General features: G+C 42.0%; 2 protein-coding genes and 1 long non-coding RNA gene across 4 annotated transcripts; 1 reads left to right on the top strand and 2 right to left on the bottom strand.

The window, feature by feature from the left end:
• The first annotated feature begins 6,039 nt into the window (after positions 1 to 6,039).
• Positions 6,040 to 14,000, top strand: LOC113145829 (CST complex subunit CTC1-like). 2 transcript variants are annotated; one of them, XM_026332940.1, is made up of 25 exons: positions 6,040 to 6,208; positions 6,672 to 6,765; positions 6,943 to 7,039; positions 7,271 to 7,493; positions 7,758 to 7,978; positions 8,051 to 8,180; positions 8,333 to 8,638; positions 8,740 to 8,862; positions 8,997 to 9,226; positions 9,403 to 9,544; positions 9,649 to 9,863; positions 10,106 to 10,275; positions 10,356 to 10,470; positions 10,549 to 10,951; positions 11,033 to 11,122; positions 11,389 to 11,526; positions 11,618 to 11,664; positions 11,766 to 11,842; positions 12,092 to 12,227; positions 12,348 to 12,416; positions 12,503 to 12,662; positions 13,045 to 13,100; positions 13,228 to 13,384; positions 13,477 to 13,597; positions 13,753 to 14,000. In XM_026332940.1, exons 1-25 carry the CDS (start codon positions 6,152 to 6,154, stop codon positions 13,842 to 13,844), a joined length of 3,669 nt encoding a protein of 1,222 aa, XP_026188725.1. In that variant the 5' UTR covers positions 6,040 to 6,151; the 3' UTR covers positions 13,845 to 14,000. The 2 variants fall into 2 exon arrangements, with proteins under 2 accessions (XP_026188725.1, XP_026188734.1); XM_026332949.1 differs by lacking the exons at positions 6,040 to 6,208; positions 6,672 to 6,765; positions 6,943 to 7,039 and adding an exon at positions 7,627 to 7,652 and having other exon boundaries at positions 7,409 to 7,493.
• LOC113146009 (uncharacterized) lies at positions 11,676 to 14,924 on the bottom strand. The gene is made up of 3 exons (XR_003297307.1): positions 14,710 to 14,924; positions 13,460 to 13,575; positions 11,676 to 11,811 (listed from the first exon to the last, which is right to left on the bottom strand). It is a non-coding gene; the product is annotated as an uncharacterized LOC113146009 (long non-coding RNA).
• A 3,256-nt stretch (positions 14,925 to 18,180) lies between these two features.
• LOC113145917 (mamu class II histocompatibility antigen, DR alpha chain-like) lies at positions 18,181 to 23,114 on the bottom strand. The gene is made up of 4 exons (XM_026333075.2): positions 22,960 to 23,114; positions 22,633 to 22,881; positions 21,619 to 21,903; positions 18,181 to 18,379 (listed from the first exon to the last, which is right to left on the bottom strand). The coding sequence occupies exons 1-4, from the start codon at positions 23,030 to 23,032 to the stop codon at positions 18,258 to 18,260; spliced, it is 729 nt and encodes a 242-aa protein (XP_026188860.1). The 5' UTR covers positions 23,033 to 23,114; the 3' UTR covers positions 18,181 to 18,257.
• Between the last annotated feature and the right edge of the window lie 1,045 nt (positions 23,115 to 24,159).

The raw sequence follows: 24,159 nt of genomic DNA, 5'->3' as shown, positions 1-24,159 counted from the left end.
AGGAGGTCCTGACAGTTAGGTATAGAAATATTTGGGGATAAAAACAGATTCTGTGTAATTATAACTAAGGGAACATATGACCCGGTTACACCTGCAGAACCAACTCCTAATTATTTTTATTAATACCTTGTTTTTTCCCCTTTTCTATTTTGCAGCTATTTTTATCTTGTGCCGTACATCCCTGCTGTCTCAGTGTGGGACAGATAAAGATTCATAACAGAAAATAAATCAGATATTTTCATCTCTGTTATTGAGTTTGGTATCTGCTCATTGACATTGATGTAAAACCCAAAGTAATGTCTGTTAATATCTTGTTTCATCTGACCAATATAAAAAAACCTGAAATTTTCAGTATCATAGAAAACAGCATGATTACAATTTAAAGCTTCATGGAGTGTGTGTTGTATATTTTCCAGACTGAATGATTAAATAAAATGCACAGAATGGATGAAGAGATAAATAAAAAGCAATAGCGTGAATGTTTGCTGGATTCAACCCCTTATTATCTTGATACAGGTTAATTTTTTCTTTTCAAACAAAATGTCAAAAACATTCTGGTTTCAGCTTCTCAAAAAAAAAAATCTGTTTTTCTTCAGGGAATATGGTTTTTCATTGAATATGTTTTAGGGACTGTTGTTCAGACAAAACATTTAAATTGAAGACATCACCTCATTGACTGTAAACTGCAGTTTTCTCTATTTTCTAATGTGTAAATTATTTTAACTGAGATTAATCAATAAAGTAAAACATGTCATCTGAAAGCCTCAACATGTACACTGTGACAAACTGACTATAGAATTTACAGTAAATACCTGGCAAAAAAAGTTGCCAATAGTTTTGTACAATTTGCTTTTAATTACTGTAACAAGAACTACAGTATGTTACAGGATTTTGTTGTATGTAAATTACAGCAATATATTGTTTTTACAGGAAAACAATAATTAATTGTAATCTAGTTTACATTACCTTGTATTGTGTTCAAGTTACAGAAGTTACCTGGCAACTAAAGTTGTCAATAAATACCTGTATACTTCACAACACAATATTTTGTTGTAGAATATTTTACAGTTTATTTCTGTTTTTTACAGTAACAGCTTGACAAATTCTACATATTGTGAAGTGTTTGAGACCTGACTTGCTGTTAAACCAAAATCCATCAACATTGCATTTGTTTCAAATAAAACCAGAGTCAGAGCTGCAGCCAAAAACATTTTTAAATTAAAACTCAATTTACAACAGGTTTCAGAACCGGAGGTTTGTATATGACTTAAGCTCAAAGTCCATTAATCACCTGAGCAGAGAGGAGACATGAGGACTAACTGAGTTATTGGCAGCTTTGCATCTTGGGGCCACTGGTTGGGTTGATTCCAATGAAACATCTGAAATCACAAAATCACATGACAAGAAACTTCTTAAGAAAACTGCTCACAGCTGCTAAACACAGTAAACACAGCTCTAACTAATCTGGGTCATTAACTAACTGGTACCACAACCTAGAGTCAAGTGTTTCACTATCACATCTAAAACGTTATGCAGAGGGTAAGAAACTTAAATGCTAAATGCTTAAATGCTCTATGCTAAATTAGCATAGAGCTCTGCCCCTGATTGGTCAGAAGTGACGCATGTCAAGTCAGCCGGCCAATCAGAGAAGAATTGGAGTAGTGACCGCAGAGAAGCAGCGCCATGGATGAAGATGAACTAGTTTATCTATGCTAAATTAGCATAGAGCTCATCCTGAATGTCAGAAAACAGCTACACACTTGGACACAATCACATAAATGACAAATGTTCTCACCTCTAAATCGTCTTCAGTGATGTGTGAAACAACATAATATTGTTCTCCCCACAGAGCTGACTGTTGGTCCTCACATGTTGTGGTTCCTCCTTCAAACCTCCTTTTGCAACGTAATCCGATATTTACAGAATTTAACTGTTACAGCATCATCTACAATCACAACACAGTTTGCCTGTAATTTTGCAACATGTTACTGTAGAAAAATGCTGCTAGCTACTGTAATTATTTTGGACCCATGATGCATTGCGATATACAGTTAAAGTCTGTAAAATGACAAAACAACAAATTGCTCAGGGCCTGTTCTTGTGCTGTCTCTGTGCTGTCTCTGTGCTGTCTCTCAGTCCAGCTCTCTCCAGACACTGGTAGGACTTTTATATATCAGACACTTCTTGTATCTGTCGGTGGTACATGCTGTGCAGGGGTTTGTCCTGCCATGATGGTTCTTGCTCCTCTTCCTCTGCATCAGGCTTCTGTTGCCTGAGATGTTCACTAAGTATTCCATAAAGGTATATACAGTATCTGACAGAAGTGAGTCCACCCCTCACATCTTTGTAAATAGTTTATTATATGTTTCCATGTGACAACACTGAAGAAATGACTCTTTGCTACAATGTAAAGTAGTGAGTGTACAGCTTGTATAACAGTGTAAATCTGCTGTCCCCTCAAAATAACTCAACACACAGCCATTAATGTCTGAACCGCTGGCAACAAAAGTGAGTACACCCCTAAGTGAAAATGTCCAAATTGGGCCCAAAGTGTCAATATTTTGTGTGAGCACCATTATTTCCCAGCACTGCCATAACCCTCTTGGGCATGGAGTCCACCAGAGCTTCACAGGTTGACACTGGAATCCTCTTCCACTCCTCCATGATGACATCACAGAGCTGGTGGATGTTAGAGACCTTGCGCTCCTCCACCTTCCATTTGAGGATGCCCCACAGATGCTCAATAGGGTTTAGGTCTGGAGACATGCTTGGCCAGTCCATCACCTTTACCCTCAGCTTCTTTAGCAAGGCAGTGGTCATCTTGGAGGTGTGTTTGGGGTCGTTACCATGCTGGAATACTGCCCTGTGGCCCAGTCTCTGAAGGGAGGGGATCATGGTCTGCTTCAGTATGTCACAGTACATGTTGGCATTCATGGTTCCCTCAATGAACTGTAGCTCCCCAGTGCCGGCAGCACTCATGCAGCCCCAGACCATGACACTCCCACCACCATGCTTGACTGTAGGCAACACACACTTTTCTTTGTGCTCCTCACCTGGTTGCCACCAGACACGCTTGACACCATCTGAACCAAATAAGTTTATCTTGGTCTCATCAGACCACAGGACACGGTTCCAGTAATCCATGTCCTTAGTCTGCTCGTCTTCAGCAAACTGTTTGAGGGCTTTCTTGTGCATCATCTTTAGAAGAGGCTTCCTTCTGGGACGACAGCCATGCAGACCAATTTGATGCAGTGTGCGGAGTATGGTCTGAGCACTGACAGGCTGACCCCCCACCCCTTGAGCCTCTGCAGCAATGCTGGCAGCACTCATACGTCTATTTCCCAAAGACAAAGACCTCTGGATATGACGCTGAGCACGTGCACTCAACTTCTTTGGTCGACCATGGCGAGGCCTGTTCTGAGTGGAACCTGTCCTATTAAACCGCTGTATGGTCTTGGCCACTTTGCTGCAGCTCAGTTTCTGGGTCTTGGCGATCTTCTTATAGCCTAGGCCTCTTTATGTAGAGCAACAATTCTTTTTTTCAGATCCTCTGAGAGTTCTCTGCCATGAGGTGCCATGTTGAACTTCCAGTAGTGATGGGCAAATGATACCGAGGCTTCGGAGCTTGTGTCACTCTTCCTGAAGCGGAGTGATTCGAATCGCTGTGTCGAGGCTTGTATCAAAACACCAGTGTCATGTGACACTGGTTTCGCTTCGTGCTTCATTGCTTCAAAATGTTTCAAAGCTTTTCATTGGCTCATAGTCTTTCAGTGTGTGTCATTGGCTCATGGCGTTTCAATGCATTCTGAGCCAATGACAGCTTGACAGGTTTGACAGATGTGAGTGGTTTGGTGCCATACCAGCTGTATAACATGCATCATTCTGCTTCAGGATTTGGAGAGTGAGAGTATTTTGGCAAGTTTCATGGCGAGTCCCACCAATAAGCGACGTTCTAAAGTTTGGGATCATTTTGATCTCAAGAGGTCTGAACTTTTATTGCTGTCATGGGATTGAAACAGTGCCAGAGCTTCATTCGTGCTCTTTAGAGGTTGCTATGGCTTCAGTTGTCCACCAGATGTCACCGTCACTGAAGTCTCGAAGCTTTGAATCTTTTTCAGCACAATTGTCAGGAAAGCCTCAGTGCTTCATGAGGCTTCGCTTGCCCATCACTAACTTCCAGTGACCAGTATGAGAGACTGAGAGCAATAACACCAAATTTAACACACCTGCTCCCCAGTCACACCTGAGACCTAGTAACACTAACGAGTCACATGACACCGGGGAGGGAAAATGACTAATTGGGCCCAATTTGGACATTTTCACTTAGGGGTGTACTCACTTTTGTTGCCAGCGGTTTAGACATTAATGGCTGTGTGTTGAGTTATTTTGGGGGGACAGCAAATTTACACGTGAAAAGATATAATACATTATTTACAGAAATATGAGGAGAGTACTCACTTCTGTCAGATACTGTATATGAATCTCCTAAAGTTGTATATAAGTGACCTCCAAACTTAAGACAAATGTTAGTTCAATCTGACGTGATGACATTATTATTATTATTATTTATATGATAAAATGTGCTGGTGGTTTTGCATATATGAGCAAATCACCAACAGCTATAAACACTAGGATTGAACATAGAAGTACTATACATGAGATAAATCAGCATAATCCTGTGGCTGTACATATCACAGTCAAACCATTCTGTGTGTTCTCTGATATATTGACATAAAGAGGATATTTATATCCTGCTGTTAAAAAAAAAGAGCTTTTATATTTTCACTCTTCAGACCCTCACACTAAGAGACCTTAATCAAGAACATAACATTAAACATTTTTTATAAATGAAATATTTTAATAGGCCAAATATAATCTGAGGTTTTTAGATGTGACCAGATGTTTTTTATATGCCAAGAATTTTTAAATTGGGGTATGTGTAATGAAAAACTACAGTATTCTATGCACATTTGTCTATATGTATAATTTCATGTCCATACGTTGACTTTGAATTTGTAATTGTACATTTTGTTTGTAACTGTGTACATTTGAACACTTTACATGGTAACAAATCTATGTGGGAAGCTTGTATATGTGTTTTTGAGATTAATTACATACATTTGTTTAATGAAATTTTTGGTTTGCAACAAATTAATACTCTTAAGTGTGTCTGTTGCTCTAATGTCTGATTGATTTAACCTGTTTCCCTTTCAAAGCCCATTGGCTGTAGGTACAGTAATATATTGAAGGATGTGGCATTAGATTTTATAATATTTTGTAGGATTGTGACCTGAGGAAGATCAATCTGTTCCAACTGCATCAACTGGGCCATGGACCAATATTTTACCCAGTCGCACATTAGCCCATATGACAGTTTTCACCTTGTGCTGATGTAAATATGTTGCAGTCTGAGAACTGGTCATTTCAAGTTTGTTTTCACACACAAAATATTGAGATTAAAGTCAGATTTATATTTCCCAAGTACTGTTTTCAGGGGAAACGACAAAACAGCACCACACAATATTATGTCTGAATATTAGTGCTCGACTGTACTAACCAACTATGTTCCTTTTACATTATTGTTGATGGCATCTGGCATCTTTTTTATTTTTTCAGTGGCCCTAATCCTCGTCCATATATATCATCAATAGTATTTACAATGATTTTACTGTAATGTGCTGTTTAGTATCTGAGGATAATCAATTCTACCTGATAAAGTTGGTAATAAACTATAAGGTACATAGGTACATCTAAATGTATTTAGAGTGAATGTAATTTTCCTTATTGGTTATACATTAAAATTTAATTTATCAGAGTGACACACAGAAATGATGATAAGAACTTAACCCTAACTCATATTTGACATGTGTTAAAATCATTTTAGTATTGTATATTATAGACAGGGTTTTTAATTTCACCATCATGTATATAAAGTAATTGCCCACAGTGTGAAGCACAAACACTTTCTATGGTGCTGAACACACTGACCTAATTGACCCTCCCCGGACACCGTAGCTGAACAGGAAGTTGATAAGGTTTTTTGCGGGAGCGGTTTGTTAATAAACGAGAGGACTGAAAAACGACATAGTTCATCCTTAATAAGTCATAAATTACTAACATCAGACTTCAGCGTTCAGGTTTATTGGACCCCATGGACATGGACTCCGTGCAGCTGTTCCTGGACCAGTTCAAACTCCGCAGTGAAGCCGTCAGTACAGTTTAGCGCAGACAGCAGGAACTCCGTACAGAAATATGTCAATTTAATCATATTTAGATTATGAGCCATAATAGAGATATGACAGTAGAAAATAAAACATTTTACAGTTACCAAGCGTTTCTGCTCAATTCGGCCTCAATTGATCCACCTACTATTAAAAAGAACATATTGAAAACGGCAGTAAAAGAATCTTTTTAATCTAAAGTTAACATTTTCTAAGTTATGGCAACTCGTCACTGAAACTTGTGTCAGTGATTAATTTTCTTTTCTTGTTTGGTGTGTTTATAAATTCGGTGTACTCATAATTCACTTACCAGCTGCAGTTTAGCCCTGACTGATGTTTGTGTTTCTGAAGACACTGTACTGAGGCTGCTGTCAGACTTTGGTCCAGTTTTTAAATGAAGTTCTGTTCGTGTCTCAGTCATGAATAAACAGGTAAATGTTGGTCCTGCAGGAGACCACGTGGTTAAAGGAGATGTTCAGCTTCATCACACAACAGGTGTGTCCGGTATGTCCAGCCCCTTGTGCTGCTGACGAGTTATTGACAGGTGAGTCATCCAATCAGCTTTCAGTGTAGTTTCACAATGTAATACCTGCCCAAAGGTAAATGAACCAGGCTAATCTTAGAGCGCAGTGAATATATAAATTCAGCTGTTTTACTCATGTTGAAAAGGTCAAAGGTTATCATCAGGTATTAGAGCAGATGTTTACTGATGTTGTTTCAGGTGTGAGCTCTGACCAAGGTGTGTCTCTGAGTGTGTGTGTGGTGAAGAAGATTCAGAAGAACATGACAGTCACACACACGTTACCTGTCAGCTACAGGTACGACTGTCTGCAGCCTGTTTGCAGCCTGTTTGACACCTGTCCAATACTTGTCTGCTGTGTGTCCAACACCTGTTTGACACCTGTGTCACTACTGTAACAATATGACCACATTATTGTCACAAACGTGTGTGTTCATATATTTACTGTGTTTATATTCTCAGTTATTTACTGTTTAAAGCTGTACTGTATCTGTATTTTGTCACTGACCTTTGACCCTGCCTGTCCCAGACCGGTGTCTGTCTTTGAACTGGTCTCCCAGCAGCACCTGGCCTGTGTCAGTAACCTGTCTTGGAGCACCAATCAGCAGCGAGCGTGGGCCAGGGAGGCGGAGCTCTCTCTGCCAGGACACCGGGCTCTGCCGCGGGTCAACCTGCTGCTGATTGGCTGTCTGAGAGAGGGGCGGGGCGGAGAGTGGAGGCTGACGAACAGCAGTGGGAGCGTCAGGTGTGAGGTGAGTCTAAAAGGCTGTGTCCATCTGGACTGTCAGAGTGACTCAGGGTTTTAAAGGTTGGTCCTAAGGGTGGGGGGTAAGAGAGTCCAGAGTCATTAAGACTCTTTATTTGACTTAATCTATATGTTTACAGAACTGTTGCCTTCCAGCATCCACAAGGTAAGGTTATACACCTGTAAAACCTTTTAGCTTAACAGGTTTTTATTGTTTTTATTAGTTTTCACCTGCAGCTGAACAGTTTAACACCTGTCTGTCTCTCTGCAGGTCCTGTCTCCCTCTCCTATGTGGCTAAATCGTCCCGTCTTCCTCCCTCACTGGAACTACATCCCCCACAATGCCCTGGGGCAGGGTGAGGTTAGAGGCTGCGTGGAGCTGATTGGTTCTCCTGTGGTGTTGTGTCCTGGTCCTGAGCAGGGATTGGCTGCTGCTGCAGAAAAAGAAGCGGGTCTTAGTGTCAGTGAGGCTGCTGGTCTACTGCAGCACAGGTGGGTCACCTGTTTGTCTATCTCTGTTTGACCTGTCTTTCTGTCTCTGACTTACCTGTCTGTCTGCGTTAGGGTCAGAGGTCAGCGGGTGGCAGTCTGTGGACAGGTGGGTTCAGTGAGCCCAGTGCTGGTCGTGGCAGGAACAAGCTTCTTCTGCTTCACACTGACAGACAACAGACACCAGTTACCTGTGCTCGTGAAGGTACGACACCTGTCTGTGACCTGTCTGTGACCTGTCTCTGTGACCTGTCTGTCTCACCTGTCTCGTCTCTCTTTTTCTCACCTGTCTCTCTCTCACCTGTCTGTCTGTCTCTCTTTATCTCACCTGTCTCTCTCTCACCTGTCTGTCTGCAGGTCACTAGCAGACTGTGGTGGTCTCAGTGTGTGTGTGTTGGTCAGAGTGTGTGTGTGACAGCTCTGCGTGTGTGTGTCCTGGGAGGCTGGAGAGGAAACAACATCCTGTGTGTAACAGACCAATCACAAATACACACAGACAACACACTGACACACACACCTGTGGACCACACACAAACACAGTCACAATCAGACACGCCCCTTCCCATGATGTCACATGACAATGACAATGAAGAGGAGGAGCCTGAGAGAGACTTTATCCAATCAGGTGTCAGGGTGAAACAGTCCAGGGTCATCAGTTACCAGGTGAGATACAGATGATACTCAGTCCTGATTGGTTGTCAGAATGTTTTCATTTTACCTGCTGAGGTACCTGTGTAATAAGCTCCGCCTCTCACCTCTGACAGGGCATGGTGACTGAGGTGGTAAGTGAGGGGGCGGGGCTGTATGTGATTGACAGGAAGGTGGGTCTGTGCCTGGCCTATCAGCCGACTCTGAGGAGGAGACTGAGAGCAGGAGACTGTGTGGAGGTGAGTCTGAGTCCAGGTGTGATCCCTGCTCTGTGATTGGTCCAGGTGTTAATATCACTTTATAATATCACTTTATAAATATATACAGAAATTCTTCATACAGTTTTATTGTTTTCTAAACACTCCCCCTGCAGCTCCATCATGTCCACTTCCTGTTCCGGCCCTGTACTGACTTTCCTCCCAGCATGCTCTGCACCTGTCTGCGTTCCACCTTGAGGGTCACTTCCTTCAGCAGGGTGGGGGGGTCTCCACCTGACTCCACTTGCCCAGGTGATGGAGCGTTACCACGGTTGCTGCTGGAGAAGAACGTGGGCGTGTCTGAGTACCTGTGGGCGTGTCACCTGAGCTCACAGCTGTCACACAGGTGAGTTTATGCTGCAGAGACACAGGACGATGTTATTATTAAACACACAGTCTGAACACACACTGAGCATTCTCACTGCTGGACTTTTGAATTGGTCCGACACAGGGGTTCCTAATAAACCGACTGAGTCTTACCCAAGAGTTCCTAATAAACTGACCACTGTGTCTGTGTCTCAGTCTGGTTCCCAGTGTGTTGAAGCAGCAGTGTGTGTGTGTGTTGTCCTGGAAGCTGATGGACTTTGTGTGGAGACGAGGAAGAAGGAGGAGGGATATTTACTCAGAGATGTTGGACGAGCCTCATACCTGTCCCCTGACTGAGGTAGATACACCTGAAGTGGCTCTGTGTCTCCACAGGTCAGTGTTTGTGTCTTTAACATCTTTAACACAGTCAGTGTGTGTGTCTGTGTGTATGTGTGTCCCCAGTACAGTGTCGACCCTGGCGTCCATCAGTACATCAGTATATCAAAGCTCATCCAGTCTCTACAGTCCGACTGCTGGTCTTCAGTCTCTCTGAGCGCTTTGCTGCCTCCTGATGGATCCAGTCTGACCAGATCCCAGATCAATACAGCACTGTCCTGGTCCTGCAGGACTCTGACCCCTGACCCCCATAACAATCGTCAGACTGGAGAGACACTCAGGTAAACCCAGACTCAGGTAAACTCAGGACCAGCAGCTGCTCAGCTACATGCAAACACAAACAGCAGTTTGAAAGTTTGAACTGTTTTTCAGAGCAGGAACATTCACTGTGTTTCATGTTTTATAGGACAGAAACATTTTGTACACACAGAAATATACTGGTAGTACTGGATAAATTAACCAGTTAATACATGAGTATTTACTGACTACACACAATAAATAACACCTGTTACCTGTGTGTCAGGCGGCGACCCCTGCTGTTGGTCGGGGTCCTGGAGCTTCCATCTCTGGCGTCTGAACACAAACAGACTCTGCAGCTCAGAGACTCCACTGGAGCTGTGGCCTGTGTTGTCACGGAAACCAGTGAGGAAGAGGAGGGAGGTCAGAGGGCGGCGTTCAACACCGCCTGGATTGGTATAACACACACACAAACACACACCTGCCCAGAGGTCAGAGGTCACAGACTGCAGGTTCAACAAATGTATGTGTTCCAGGTTGTCTGGTGTGTGTGCAGCAGTTCACCATGGTAACAGAGAGATTCCTCCAATCAGATTTCCCCTCCTACCAACACCTGGATCAGGACAGATTCATCACACACAAAAACTGCAGGTACACACACACACACACACTCACACATTAAAACACACATATGAACATGTTAAAATCTCTTTATGTGTTTACCTGCAGAGTTTACCTGCAGTTTTCTCTGGACCACGTGCACATCCTGAGTCCATCTGTTGCTATGGTAACACACCTGAGACAGACAGGAGAGGGGCCAGCAGGTGATGTCACAGACAGGAAGCAGATAGAAGAACAAGAGGGAGGACAAACTGCAGGAAGGAAAAGAAGAACAGGAGACACATCTGTTGCCACGACAACCCAGGCCTGTGTCTCCATGGTGATCAGGGTGGAGCAGAAAGACGGTGTAGCCTGGAGGAATACAGGGGTGGAGCTAAAGAAAGAAGAGGTGGGGCTGACACTGAGCTTCTGTGTCCAAGCTGCTATGATTGGCCCAGTTGTCAGGTGGGGGCGGGACCCAAAAAATGGACCAATGGCAGATAGAGAGGCAGAGAAGGACTGGGATGACAAGGTGAGACATACACCTATGTGGCTGTTAGTTCCAATGATGCACCTGTGATCAGTTGTTACCTGGTTACCTGTTTGTGTACAGGTGGTGCTGGTGTTCTCAGGTGTGTCGGCTCGATGGTTCCCCCTCCTCCAGCCTGGATGTTTCTATAGACTCATCGCTGCTAACACTCAGGTAAACACACCCGTGATGATGACACTGAGGGGCAGGGCTGAAGTCTCACCTGTAGCTCTACAACCTGTAGCCCAGTGTATTTATCACCTCCATCACACCTTAACTCTACCTGAGGCAGCAGAGTCATGTTTCCATGCACTTCAGACCTGATTCAGGTGCAGGTGAACTCTGGGTTTGAATCAGTCGGATCTTAAGTTCAGCCTGATGTAGTTTTATTGCATCATCAGAATCCTGGCAGCTAATTGGTCTGTGTGTCTGTTCATCAGGATCCCAGTGTTTTGATTGGCTCTGGTGTTTCTGGGTGGAGCGGAGTGGAGCTCCACACTGACCCCACCCTGCAGGTCAGATCTGATTGGAGGTTCCACACTCTGATAAGTCCACTGCTGCTGCACACCTGCAGACAGGTAAACACACACACATACTGTCATACTGCATATATCAGTTTGTTTATCTCAAATGAGATGAAGCCCCATCTCTCTCTCTCTGTGTCTTCAGACTCTCTCGCCCTCAGTCCTGTCTGTCTCTGAGGTCCTGGACTCCAGGTGAACTGGTCCTTTACACACCTGTATTTCTAATTATATACAAAAACACCTGTGATTGATCGCCATGAGGAGTAATCAATAACTCTCATATCTGTGTGTAGTTCAGAGCTGGTGTGTTTTCAGGGTCTGGTATCAGACAGGATCAACCTGAACAACAGGACAAGTGACACACATGCAGGTACAAACACACACATGCACAGGCATAAACACACATTAACACACACACACACGGATAAATTATAATTTACTGTCATTGTGTCACAGAAGAACTAACTTTCCTCAGCACACAAGAAAAAAAAATTAAATTCCAGAATCAGGTTCAGATGAGACCCAGGTCCAGGTTAGAACCAGATTAGTGTTGGACCTTAGGCCCAGGGGATGCACTGATGAGTTTCCTCACTGACAGACTCTGTATGTGTGTGTTCAGGTGTGCGTCTCACCATGTGTGACCAAACTGGGAGGAGTCTGCAGGTGTACCTGGACCTAAGCCACACCCCCTACCCCCCTGGCCTGTTGCCTGGCAACATGCTGTTGCTGTCTGGTTTCCACAGGAAACTGTCCAGGTAACACACACACACACACACACTAACCTTAACCTTAACCCTCAAACCAGGTCTGAGCCCTCAGACAGACCTGTGAAGATGAGTCTGATCTCTGAGTCCACCTGTGTTTACCTGCCTCAGGTCAGGAAGTGTGTACTGCAGCAGTTCACCTGTCAGCTCCATCACTGTGACCTCACTGGGAGACACCAGGTAACATGACTGATTGATTATCTATAATAATGATTGATCCACTACTAAAACACTGACACAGTTTCATCTGTGTGGTTTTGTTTCAGCTCTGCTCACCCTCCTCCTGCTCCCATCATGCACCTGGGCCTGTGGGCTCTCAGCAGGGAGCAGAGGTGCATTGTGGGTGAGGTCAAAGGTCACATGATCTGTTTCCTGTTCCTGCAGCTGCAGTGGAGCTGCTCAGTGTGTGGCAGCGACTACACACAGGTATGTATACTACTAATATAATACTGCAAATGTACACACAGCTATGTATACTGCATATGTAGTACACTAATGTACACACAGGTACACCCAGGTTCAGATACTAGTACTACCAATATACACAGGTAACTGTACTGCAAATGTACACACAGCTATGTATACCGTATATGTAGTACACTAATGTACACACAGGTTCAGATACTAGTACTACCAATATAGATAGGTAAATGTACACACAGGTTATATATTGCATTATATCTGTGTAATATTATATCTATATCTATTATAGTTTGTGTTAGTTATTATTTATGTTTATTGTTTATATTTACTACAGTTTGTTTACTTTCCATCCTGTGGTAAACACCTGACTCTCTCTCTCTCTCAGTCTTGTTCCAGTTCTCAGTGTCGTTCGACCTCTTCAGTGTTTCAGTCCAAAGCAAAGTAAGAACCTGGACCTGCAGCCTGGTCCTCACTTCATGTCTGTGTATTGATCAGTGATTGATGATGTATTGATCAATATCTTAATTGGATTGGTGACTGATGATGTATTGATCCATATTTTAACTAGATTGGTGATGGACGACGGCACAGGTGAGGCTCACGTCTGGTTCTCAGGTGCTCTCGTTCGTCCTCTGCTCGAATTGGCTGATTCTCAGTGGGAGGGGCTTCAGAGGGCGCTCAGGGTCAAGGGTCATATTAGAGTATACCCCCAGGGGCAGAGCCTGGTCAGTACCACTTCCTCTTTCACTGTTTCTGTTTCTGCAGACATTTAACTGTTTACCTGTGTGTTTACTGTTTACCTGTGTCTCTGTCTCAGGTGTGTGACTCTGACTGTGACGACCCCCTCCTCCACTTCCTGTTGTGTGTGTGCAGCACTGATGTTGTGGGTCGTCCCATCTCGCTCACCTGCAGGAAACTGAGCAACCAGAGACCAGAGGGTAACACACACACACATACAGATATTAAAACAGATACAGACATTAAAACACACACACCTTAAAAAATAAGAGTCCAATACCTGGATGGGAATTATCAGAATAATTTATCCTGGTTTAGTGAAACCACACCTGAAGAACATGTTTGTTTGTTGTAGAGCTGCGGAGGTTCAGTCGAGGAGACAGAGACTTCATGACCAGGATGGTTCCTGCTCTACAGCTCAAGTGTCTGCACATCCACACTGACTGATCTAAACCTGTTTGTGTTGACACTGAAGAGTTTGATGTACAGAACAAACTTTTTAATATTCAGTTGTAAAGAGTGTGGTGTTGTTTTGTTTAATTTTAATGTTGAACATTTTAATCAGAATCAGAATCAGAATGAGCTTTATTGCCAAGTGAGTGTGCACACACACACACACAAGGAATTTGTTTAGGTACGGGGGGGGGGTACTCCAGTGCAAACAGACATAAATACAAATGCTACAAAGGGTCAAGCAGTAAACATAAATGCTACAGAAATGCTACAAAAAACTAAAAGACTAAGAGAAAAATGCACAGATTTAATTATATTAAATTAATAAAGTGAAGTTTATAAATGTTAATTTCTTCTCCAGGCTGAGCTCTTATTTCACAGCAGTTACCTGTCGGCAGGTAAAACAGTCCATAATTAACAGTTATTATTAGTGTTGTTTAACGATGATCCACTAGGGGGCGTCTCAGCTCCTTCAGTTTATCTGCTGTTGCTCAACAACAACAAGCTTCACCTGGAAACAGATGAGTCATCAGCAGCTAATTTTCTGATTGGCCGAGCAGATGTTTGTTTTCTTTGTCTTTATTTAAAACAACAAACCTGAATCATCACACAAATATAATCACATTAAACACACACATGTACTAAATTATAAATGAATTAAATGCAGGTGGAGTTCAACAACCGATCATAAGAATAAAATCAATAATTGTATTAAAGTAAAAACTGATATTATCTGATAAAGCAGCTGGATTCTGTGTTTTCATGTCTTGAATGATTAATTAAACCAGTTGTAATCAGTTATTGATCAGTATGTAGTTATTGTTTTGAACACGTATACTGACTGGAAGTGAAATATTACCTGAGCAGGTGTGATGATGATGATGACCAGCAGGGGGCGTATCAGCTCGTTCTCTGCTGCTGTTCAACCATAAAAACCTGCTGTTAGTGACCGATGACGCGTTTCCAGCTCTGCTTCTGATTGGCTGCTGATCAAACAGGTAGTGAAAGTAAAACTTTGGGACTTTCCACGGTGCGTTCAGGGACTAATGGAAAGAGAAGGAGCAAAATAAACTGAACAAAGACACTGCAGCTGTTTGAGCACATGATCATGATTCATAATATATGACGTTTTAATATGAAAATGCTCAGCTTGTGTTTATGAAGCTCATAGTCAGTCAAATAATTTACCTTACACCAAAATAACTTTTATTTCTGCAGTATTTTCCACACGTTTTACTGTGAAACGGATAAAAGCATTGGAAACAGTGCTTTTTAATTACTAATTAGAAATATAATGAAACTACAAATAAAAACACAAACTAGTCAAACTATTTTCACTGACACATTGACTTTGGACTCAACGTTTTAAAGATATCTTTGACCACTAAACTGTCCTGGTGAAATTTGAAAATGTTCTCATGTTAATGTTTGTCAGTGACAACTGTACATCCAGGTGTTGATGTACCTGCGCAGTGGAGAGGGTTAGGGATAAGCTCCTCTCTGAGGAGGGCTGGAGACAAGCCTACACTTGTTAACCTGTTTGTTACATGACTGTTTCCTGTGTGTTAAAAACATTAATATATGTTTGAATCAGGCCTTAGTCTGAGTGATTAACATGAATCAACGCAGTGCATGTAGTGAGTCAACACTTCCGTACACTGTGTGTGTCAGTGAACTGCACATAAACCAGCATCATAACCAGAGACTCTAGGACACAGTGTGTTCATATCCTCTCCCCACACACTTAGATAAAACTGCTCCAGCTGCTCCAAACTGTTTCTCCTGGTAACTGATGACTCATCAGCAGCTCTTCTCCTGATTGGCTGCTGCTGCTGAACTGAAATAAACAGTGGGACTTTACAGAGCTGCTGATGCGTTCAGGAGCTGCAGGAAAACACAGTGTCCTCATATTAATTGAGCGTTAGAGCTGATCCTCAGTGTCAGAAGTGAACATGGAGAATTCCTGGTTTTAGACGCCTGAAAGCAGCATGTGGTCAGACTGGTTTGAGATGGTGAACAAAAATTGTCCCAGTTCAACAAACTGGGGAAACTGGTTTCATGTGTTTTCACTGAGATGCCAGAGAAGAATAAAGTACTGAATAAACTACTACTGCCAGTATTGCAGTGGGTGATTATAGTACTATGGTCTGTTGGGTCTGTTCTCACCCAGCTAGGTCTCCATAGTCCTGGTCCAGAGCAGGTTCTGTTCTAACCCAACTGGGTCACCATACTTGGCCACATAAGTCACTTTCACTTTTACTTCACTTAATTGCAACAACTGCATCAAGCCTGTGACCCACTGACACCAGACTTTTGCATTTTTCTTTTGTGATGCTTTCCCAGACTTTCACCACAGCCTCCTTCAGTTGTTTGAGGGGTTACTACCTTCAGTCTCTGCTTTAGCAGGTCAAATGCTGCTCTATAGGGTTTGAGTCTGGAGACAGACTGGGCCAGTCTAAACCTTCCACTTCTTGTCCTGATTAACTCCTCTGTTGTTTTGTTTCTTTAAATTGGCAGACACAATGTTTCTGTAGACACCTGAGTTCATTTTGCTGGTGCCGTCATGTGTTACATCATCAGTGAAGATCAATGAGCCCGTCCCAGAAGAAGCCAGGACGTTACCTCCACTGTGTTTCACAGATGAGCTTCTATGTTTCATGAGCAGATCTTTTCTTTCTCCAACCTTAGCCTTTAAATCACTTTGGTAAAGGTTCATCTTTGTCCCATCAGTCCATAAAACTTTGTCTCAGAATTGTTGAGGCTCATCTCTGAACTTTATCTCAAACTCCAGCCTGGCCTTCCTCTTCTTCTTGCTGATGACTGGTTTGCATCTTCTGGTGTAGCCTTTGCACTTTTATTCATAAAGTCTTCTGCAAATAGACTGTAAAACCTCCCCTCCTGCCCTCTGGAGGTTGTTGCTGATGTCACTAACTGTTGTTTTAGGGTCTTTCTTCAGCTCTCACAGTGTTTCTGTCCTCAGCTGCTGCTGTTTTCTTTGGTCTCCCTGTTTGAAGTCTGATACTTAGTGCACCAGTGGTTTCTTTCTTCTTCAGGACCAAATGGTTGGACTGTGGCCAATGTTTGTGCAGTGGCTCTGATTGATTCTCCATCTTGTCTCAGCTTCAGTTTTCCCCCACAGACCAGCTCTGTGGTTCTCATGTTGGTTCCACCTCTGACTATAAATGCAGTCTGCACAGGCAAAGCCCAGATCTGACACTGAGTGTAGACATCCAGCTCTATTTATTGTTCCAACAGTCAGTGTCTTAGGACACATGTGGGCAAACACACCTGTCAGTCACATGTTCCAAGGCTTTTGCTCACTTAGATCACATTAGAAGTATATAGTATATACAGTATATACAGTATCTGACAGAAGTGAGTCCACTCCTCACATTTCTGTAAATAGTTTATCATATCTGTTCATGTGACAACACTGAAGAAATGACTCTTTGCTACAATGTAAAGTAGTGAGTGTACAGCTTGTATAACAGTGTAAATTTGCTGTCCCCTCAAAATAACTCAACACACAGCCATTAATGTCTATTAAGTATTAAGTGAGTACACCCCTAAGTGAAAATGTCCAAATTGGGCCCAAAGTGTCAATATTCTGTGTGACCACCATTATTTTCCATCACTGCCATAACCCCCTTGGGCATGGAGTTCACCAGAGCTTTGTAGCAAAGAGTCATTTCTTCAGTGTTGTCACATGAACAGATATAATAAATTATTTACACAGATGTGAGGGGTGGACTCACTTCTGTCAGACACTGTAGATATATTGTTGCAGTGATGATAAATTAATGGTATTGTTTTTCCACTAATGACTCTTCTCCAGGATCATCTGTGAAAAACTAATATTAATTTATCCACTGTAGACATGTAGGTTTATATGTGTATGTTTGCAGCAGCTCCTGCGGAAAGAAAGAAATACTTGTTTTTTTAGAAACATAAACACAAAACTTATAATCATTTAGCTGCAAATCATTTAAAAAGAGATGAAACAGAAAGAAAGAGACAGAGTTTAATTAAGATTTTATTGTTTTTTCCCAAAGTGAAATTCATAATTGGAGCAGATGATTATAAAAGTATGTTAAAACTTAAAGTTTAACCACAGTTTAAATTTACGTCAACAAAATAAATGTCATCCTGTGTAATAATTTTACAGTATGAAGATAAACAGCAGAATCCACTGAAACTGGAGGGAAAATACAAACTTAAAAAATGTCACTAACATGTCTGTGATAATTCTCAGCAGAAAACATAATTTTAGTTTTAGCAACACATGAAAGAAACTTTAAAATGGATGTTTAATAAAAACAACAGAATCAGATTTAGAGATTTTAGAGAAACTTGTTTAATTCAGATTAAAACCACAAATACTTTGATGACATCATCAGTTCCAACCAATCAGCTGCACTCGTTCCCTTTGATGAGGAAGAAGGTTCCAGCTGCCACACCAAGCAGACCCACAGTCAGACCCAGTCCACAGAACACTGCAGGTCCAACACTGGGCTGCTGGACCTCCACATCTGGAGACAGAAAACACACAGAGACTTTAACCCTCTGGGGTCTGAGGGGGATTTTGGGGCCTGGACAAATTTTGACATGTCCTGACATTTGTGCTTTTTTCAGTGTCTTTTAAACATATTAATGTCTAAAGTCTAATAACACTGTAATCAGCACAAAATTGGCTACAATAATATGTGAGCTTCAAGTTTATACATTATTGTGTTTTTGAGAAAAAAGTGTTTATGCATGGCTAGTGAAAAACTACAATTTTTTACTCACTGAAATAAGACCATAAAACACAAACTGAACATTGGTTCACAAGACTTTGGAGACCTGCATGTTGTAGGCTAAAGTGTTTACTTCAGAGTGCTGTGAATGTCATCTTGTTCACACATTCACAGAAAACAATACACTGATTTAAATTTTCTAAGACACTTTTTGTCCAGAAAGGCCATATGCAAGAGGGTGTGTCTGAGGATGAATAGTCATGTGATTTACCTGAGAACACAAAAGACGCACTGAACGTCCAGACAAAGCCGCGCATATTGAGCCTTTCAGTCAATGTAGATGGGACGGATTAGTGCTGTACAATACAACACAATGAGGAGCAAACGATCCTCATTTGAGTTAAAATCAGTGTTTTTACTCTGAGGACAAGCTAAACTATTTGTCTCTGTGTGGAATGTAAGGAGCGCCGCTTCACGTGCGTAACGCGCCATCATCCAAACGGGCCGAAAAAGTGAGTAAATTCTATGATGAAGTTTGATATTTTGTGTCATTTCTCGGGGGCGTGCACATATTTACCTGGTTCACCTGAGATTATTTACATGTGAACAGTGGACAGTGTACAAGGCGGGACCGCATTACCTGTAATGAGGTGAGACAGGAGAAAACAGACTTCTCCTTACGTTCATACGGATTAAATAAAACGTGATGATTTGTTTTCGACTTGAATTGTTTCACCCAAAAGAAAACATTTCAAGCTTTCTAGCCATATAATTCTTATTTTTATGAGCCAAGTATTCGCTGAGATTCTGGTGGTTTTATTTACGCGTCTGTGAAGAGAAATGGCAGAGACAGAAAAGTCAGAGAGCGCACCCTGTCGGCTTTCTTTATTTAAAAAAAGCACAACGTTTTGTTGTTATTATGATGGTATACCACTGAAACTAGACCCTTTACAGATTTGAATGATATGCTTCTTTTATCTGTACGATCAGAATTGATGGAGGGTTAACATCAGCTCCACATCTGGAGACAGAAAACACACAGAGACGTTAACATCAGCTCCACATCTGGAGACAGAAAACACACAGAGACATCAACATCGGCTCCACATCTGGAGACAGAAAACACACAGAGACGTCAACATCAGCTCCACATCTGGAGACAGAAAACACACAGAGACGTCAACATCAGCTCCACATCTGGAGACAGAAAACACACAGAGACGTCAACATCGGCTCCACATCTGGAGACAGAAAACACACAGAGACGTCAACATCAGCTCCACATCTGGAGACAGAAAACACACAGAGACGTCAACATCAGCTCCACATCTGGAGACAGAAAACACACAGAGACGTCAACATCGGCTCCACATCTGGAGACAGAAAACACACAGAGACGTCAACATCGGCTCCACATCTGGAGACAGAAAACACACAGAGACGTCAACATCAGCTCCACATCTGGAGACAGAAAACACACAGAGACGTCAACATCAGCTCCACATCTGGAGACAGAAAACACACAGAGACTTCAACATCAGCTCCACATCTGGAGACAGAAAACACACCGAGGTGTCAACACTGTGGGTGATTGTTCCATCCTCTATTTCCTTATCCTCTATTTCCCTTCTATTCCCTTTCTTTCTTTCCTACTCTGCTTTCTTATACTCTCTCCAACTTACAGTGCACATTATTTTTCGATTCGGTTCCCATTTCCTTTTCATCCATCCAAAGTGGTTCCCAAGGCACAAGCGCTAAGAATTCATCCTGCAGAGCTCATTGAGAGGACTTCATGTGCCTAGCAAAAACTTTTTATGGCATAGCCTCAACCATACAATAATCAACAGCATTTAAGAGTTCATGTTCATGTGGGTTTCTGGCTGTCTTTTTGGATTTGTTAAATGGTCTTGTTTTACTGGAGCATACAGCTATTTCTTCAGCCAAAGAGTGCAATAAAGGGTCAGTAAAGACTCAAGAGAATGCCAGTGGACAAGCACTGAAGGACATTCAATTGATCGGTGTGCTGTTAGATCATAAAATGGCCACATGGTAAAATGGAAGGATAAAAACTACTCTCACGATTTCAAAGATCGACAAGAGAGCGCTAATAGCATCATCACCTCTTAACGAGACTGTGTGCTGTGTTGCCTATAATGTCTACACCTCCTACAATAAAAGTATTTTTAAAGGTGTTTAAAAATGTTATTAACAAGCTTTGTGTCTACGCGGATTGTCTGACCTCACAAGTATGGCTAATTTAAAGAGAGACCTTGGCGTTCCCATCTATCAATCTCATCTAATTCTCTATCTATATCTCTAGTCCAATATTGTGAGCACAGTTAAGTTGAGGAACTGGCACCAGGATGTCACCCTGGTTCCTAAAAGATAAACAACATTTTTCAAACTCAGCAGATTACAAGAAGGAAAAACACTTCTTGCATCTTTCTGGACTCTGAAGAGGATGTTGAAAAAAAAGAGCCTCTTTTTTTCCTCTCGGTTTTGGGTGTTCTTTGGAAATGTTACTCTGGTTTTTCTTCTTCATCCTCCTTTTTTTACTGTGAAAAAGTGACCTGGGAGGAATGTGCACAGAGGAGTGAAGAAGTGAAGAGGAGCGCTGGAGCTTGACAGGGCCAAAGCTATCAGTCAGGCTAGAACATGATACCTGAGCCTCAGCAGGCGGCTGGCCTAACAAAGCTGCAGCCAACTACTCACCAGCATTCCTACAACTTACTCAGCCCTAACAACAGCCCTTTAGAAATGCTCCTGGTCACTGACGGGAAGGGGGCTAACACACCTGAGAGACCATCCACATTCAGATCCTTCACCCTACCCCCTTGCCTTTGACTATTAAAGCCAGGCAGCATTAGCGTCCTGTTCTTAGCTCAGCGTGTAACATAGTATTTAAGTGCAACTGAGCAGCACCCAAACAGAACCTGAACCCACCTGCATCAGATTCCACATCTGGAGACAGAGGCTTCAGTTCTGTCACTAAGCAACTGTACACAATGTGACTATAAACAAAGTGGTCTCACCCCAGATCCTGGTCAGGGGCTGGTCCAGGGCTGGATGATCCACTGTGCAGCTGTAAACGTCTCCCAGCTGTGGTGTGAACTCCAGTCTGGAGGTCTGTCTGAAGAAAGTGTCTTTGTTGAGGAAGGGAACGTTGATGCTGGTTCCTTCAGTCACGTTCTGTCCGTTCTTGGTCCAGTGGATCTTTACAGGAGCAGGATAGAACCCAGTCACATGACAGATCAGGGTGTTCTGCTGGTCCAGCTCCACGTCGTCTCTGCTGTAGATGATCGGACTGGAAGGAGGAACTGAACACAAAAACAATACATATGTATTGACTGCAAGTTTATCTTTTAATTGATAATATTATTATATATATTTCCATTGCCATTGTTTAAATCTGGGTGTTTTGTCTCTAAACCATTTTTCAGTTATTCCTTTTTTACAGGTAACCAGAGTTTTTTCAAATTCACTTGATATAAATTCTATTATTAACTGAGAGTAAAATGTTTTTCTATTCTTAGAACATAACTTTTCATTTGTGGATGAAGATGAAAGAGTGAAAATACCTCTTAAATTGTCATGAACTATAAATATCTTTATGTCCGAGCTCATGACGGTTTAAATTATAAGTTTTATTTTGTGAACAAAATATAACTCAGTCCTCCCATGCTCCACCTCCATTATCTGTTATAGATTCAATATTATTTTAAATGTTTGCAGAGATTATTTATCAAGAGACAAGTGAAATATGACATTATCTTTTCATGGGCTTCAATATTAGCTGGTTAGACCAGTTTTGTATTTTGGTTCGACTCATTCTGGTCATCATGTCTGATGTTGTCAATAGAAAATGGTTATCCCAAATACATATTTTTTTCTTTTTCTGAGCTGTTTCAACTTTTAACGGTGGAAAGTGTCACCTCCTCTGGTCAATTTTATGTGTCTATTATCAGAAATATACAACAAATGTTAAATTAAACCTAAATAGTTTCATTTCATTAAAGTTGGAGAAAGTTTAGATCAGACATATTTACCCAGTTTCACTGGAGGGTTGTTGAGAGCTTTACGAAACGTTCCCACGTTCTGTTTGCAGGTCTGTTGATCAGCCACAGCTCCTTCATAAGTTCCTTCCTCATAGCTCATATGATCAATAAAACTGGGCTGAGGTTCGACTCCTTTCTTGTTGACAAAGTCAGCGTACCACAGCTCTTCACCATCCAGTCCGTACATCACCTCTCCATCAGAGTCTGAACAGCCAACGATTTGAATGTCCTGATGTTTAACTGAAACAGAAGGAACCTGATCACAAACTGTTTGTTTGTTTGTTTGTTGTTGAGTCCAGACTGTAAACAGACTCTTACCTTCAGCAGAGACACAGAGGACCCAGGAGAGGACCAGGACCAGCTCTGACACCTTCACCTTCATCATCATCATCAGTGTCTGTGACTCAGACTGAGTCTGTGAGGAAGACCTTAGGAACTGACTGAGAGTCCAGCAGCTGCTCAGCTCTTACTCACACAGCAGCCAATCACAGCGCAGAGACCACATGACATCACCGGTTACCAGGTAGATACAGCAGCAGCTGCTGCACACACCTGAAGCTTCATCACACACACCTGGAGATCAGTAATCAATAGTTGGTAAATAATCAATAGTTTATAAAAATATTTTAAAAAATCATAGAAGTTGGTTTTTGCAACCATTGACCAATTTTATCAATTTTACCAATGACAATAGTTTTATTGCTCAATTAAATACACACTCAAACAGTTTGGTTTGTTTTTCCACTGTTGGAAAGAACATTTCTTCAAGTACTAATTAAAATATCACTACATTTAACATTATTATTATTATTGAAATGACAATATCTCAGCTAAAAATACTTTCACTGCACAACATTCATGACACATTTTGAGTTGAGCCTGGACCAGAGAACAGTCTCAGTCTGGATGGACTCATGTCAGCCAAACACCCAGAAGGGGAGGAAGTTTTCATCCCGTAAAAATAGAAGAAGAAGAAGAAGAAGAAGACTTTATTAATAACCAAGGGGTAATTCAATTGTTATGGCAGTTTTTGTTTTTTGTCCGTGCACGTGTGTGTGTTAGTTATTGTTTGTATAATAGAATTATAGAGTCTAGTACTCAGAGCTCAGTAAAATAAACTGACTTGTGCACTCACCTGCACTGCTGGTTTCACTGACTACACATCTTTAATCCTTAGTTTTATTTTGGCTAATCATCTTTTCCATTAACCCCTGGGGCTCCCTTCGGGTTGTGCTCCAACTGTGTCCCTTGGGCACAAAAAATGCTCTTTTACAGGTTGCTATTGAATTATTATATATCAATATTAAGGGACCATGTAACAAAGTGAGGCCCCGCAGAAGAGGGAAACGCTCAGGTGTGCTTGTGCGGATTACGCACCACGCCCCCTGGGATATTCCTCTGTAACGTGCACTCACATAATGGACGAGCTGACCCTGCTGCTGAACAAAAACAGAGTATTATCCACGTCCTGTGTTTTGTGCTCCACGGAAACGTGGCTGCAGCTCAGTGGATTTCAAC

The sequence above is a fragment of the Mastacembelus armatus genome, chromosome 18 (assembly GCF_900324485.2).
Source record: "Mastacembelus armatus chromosome 18, fMasArm1.2, whole genome shotgun sequence".
NCBI lineage: Eukaryota > Metazoa > Chordata > Actinopteri > Synbranchiformes > Mastacembelidae > Mastacembelus > Mastacembelus armatus.
The sequence above is the reverse complement of the archived record's forward strand: the minus strand, read 5'-3'. Positions and strand labels throughout refer to the sequence as shown.

What these genes read in the sequence shown, in the direction of transcription:
- LOC113145917 (XM_026333075.2), bottom strand. Translation starts at nt 23,032, where the DNA reads ATGATGATGATGAAGGTGAAGGTGTCAGAGCTGGTCCTGGTCCTCTCC. An exon ending in CCTCTGTGTCTCTGCTGAAG is followed by an intron (nt 22,882 to 22,959) that starts GTAAGAGTCTGT and finishes CTTCTGTTTCAG; the next exon opens with TTAAACATCAGGACATTCAA. An exon ending in GCCCCTGACCAGGATCTGGG is followed by an intron (nt 18,380 to 21,618) that starts GTGAGACCACTT and finishes TTCTGTCTCCAG; the next exon opens with ATGTGGAGGTCCAGCAGCCC.
- LOC113145829 (XM_026332940.1), top strand. Translation starts at nt 6,152, where the DNA reads ATGGACATGGACTCCGTGCAGCTGTTCCTGGACCAGTTCAAACTCCGC. An exon ending in ATACCTGTCCCCTGACTGAG is followed by an intron (nt 9,545 to 9,648) that starts GTAGATACACCT and finishes GTGTGTCCCCAG; the next exon opens with TACAGTGTCGACCCTGGCGT. An exon ending in ACCCCCAGGGGCAGAGCCTG is followed by an intron (nt 13,385 to 13,476) that starts GTCAGTACCACT and finishes TCTCTGTCTCAG; the next exon opens with GTGTGTGACTCTGACTGTGA.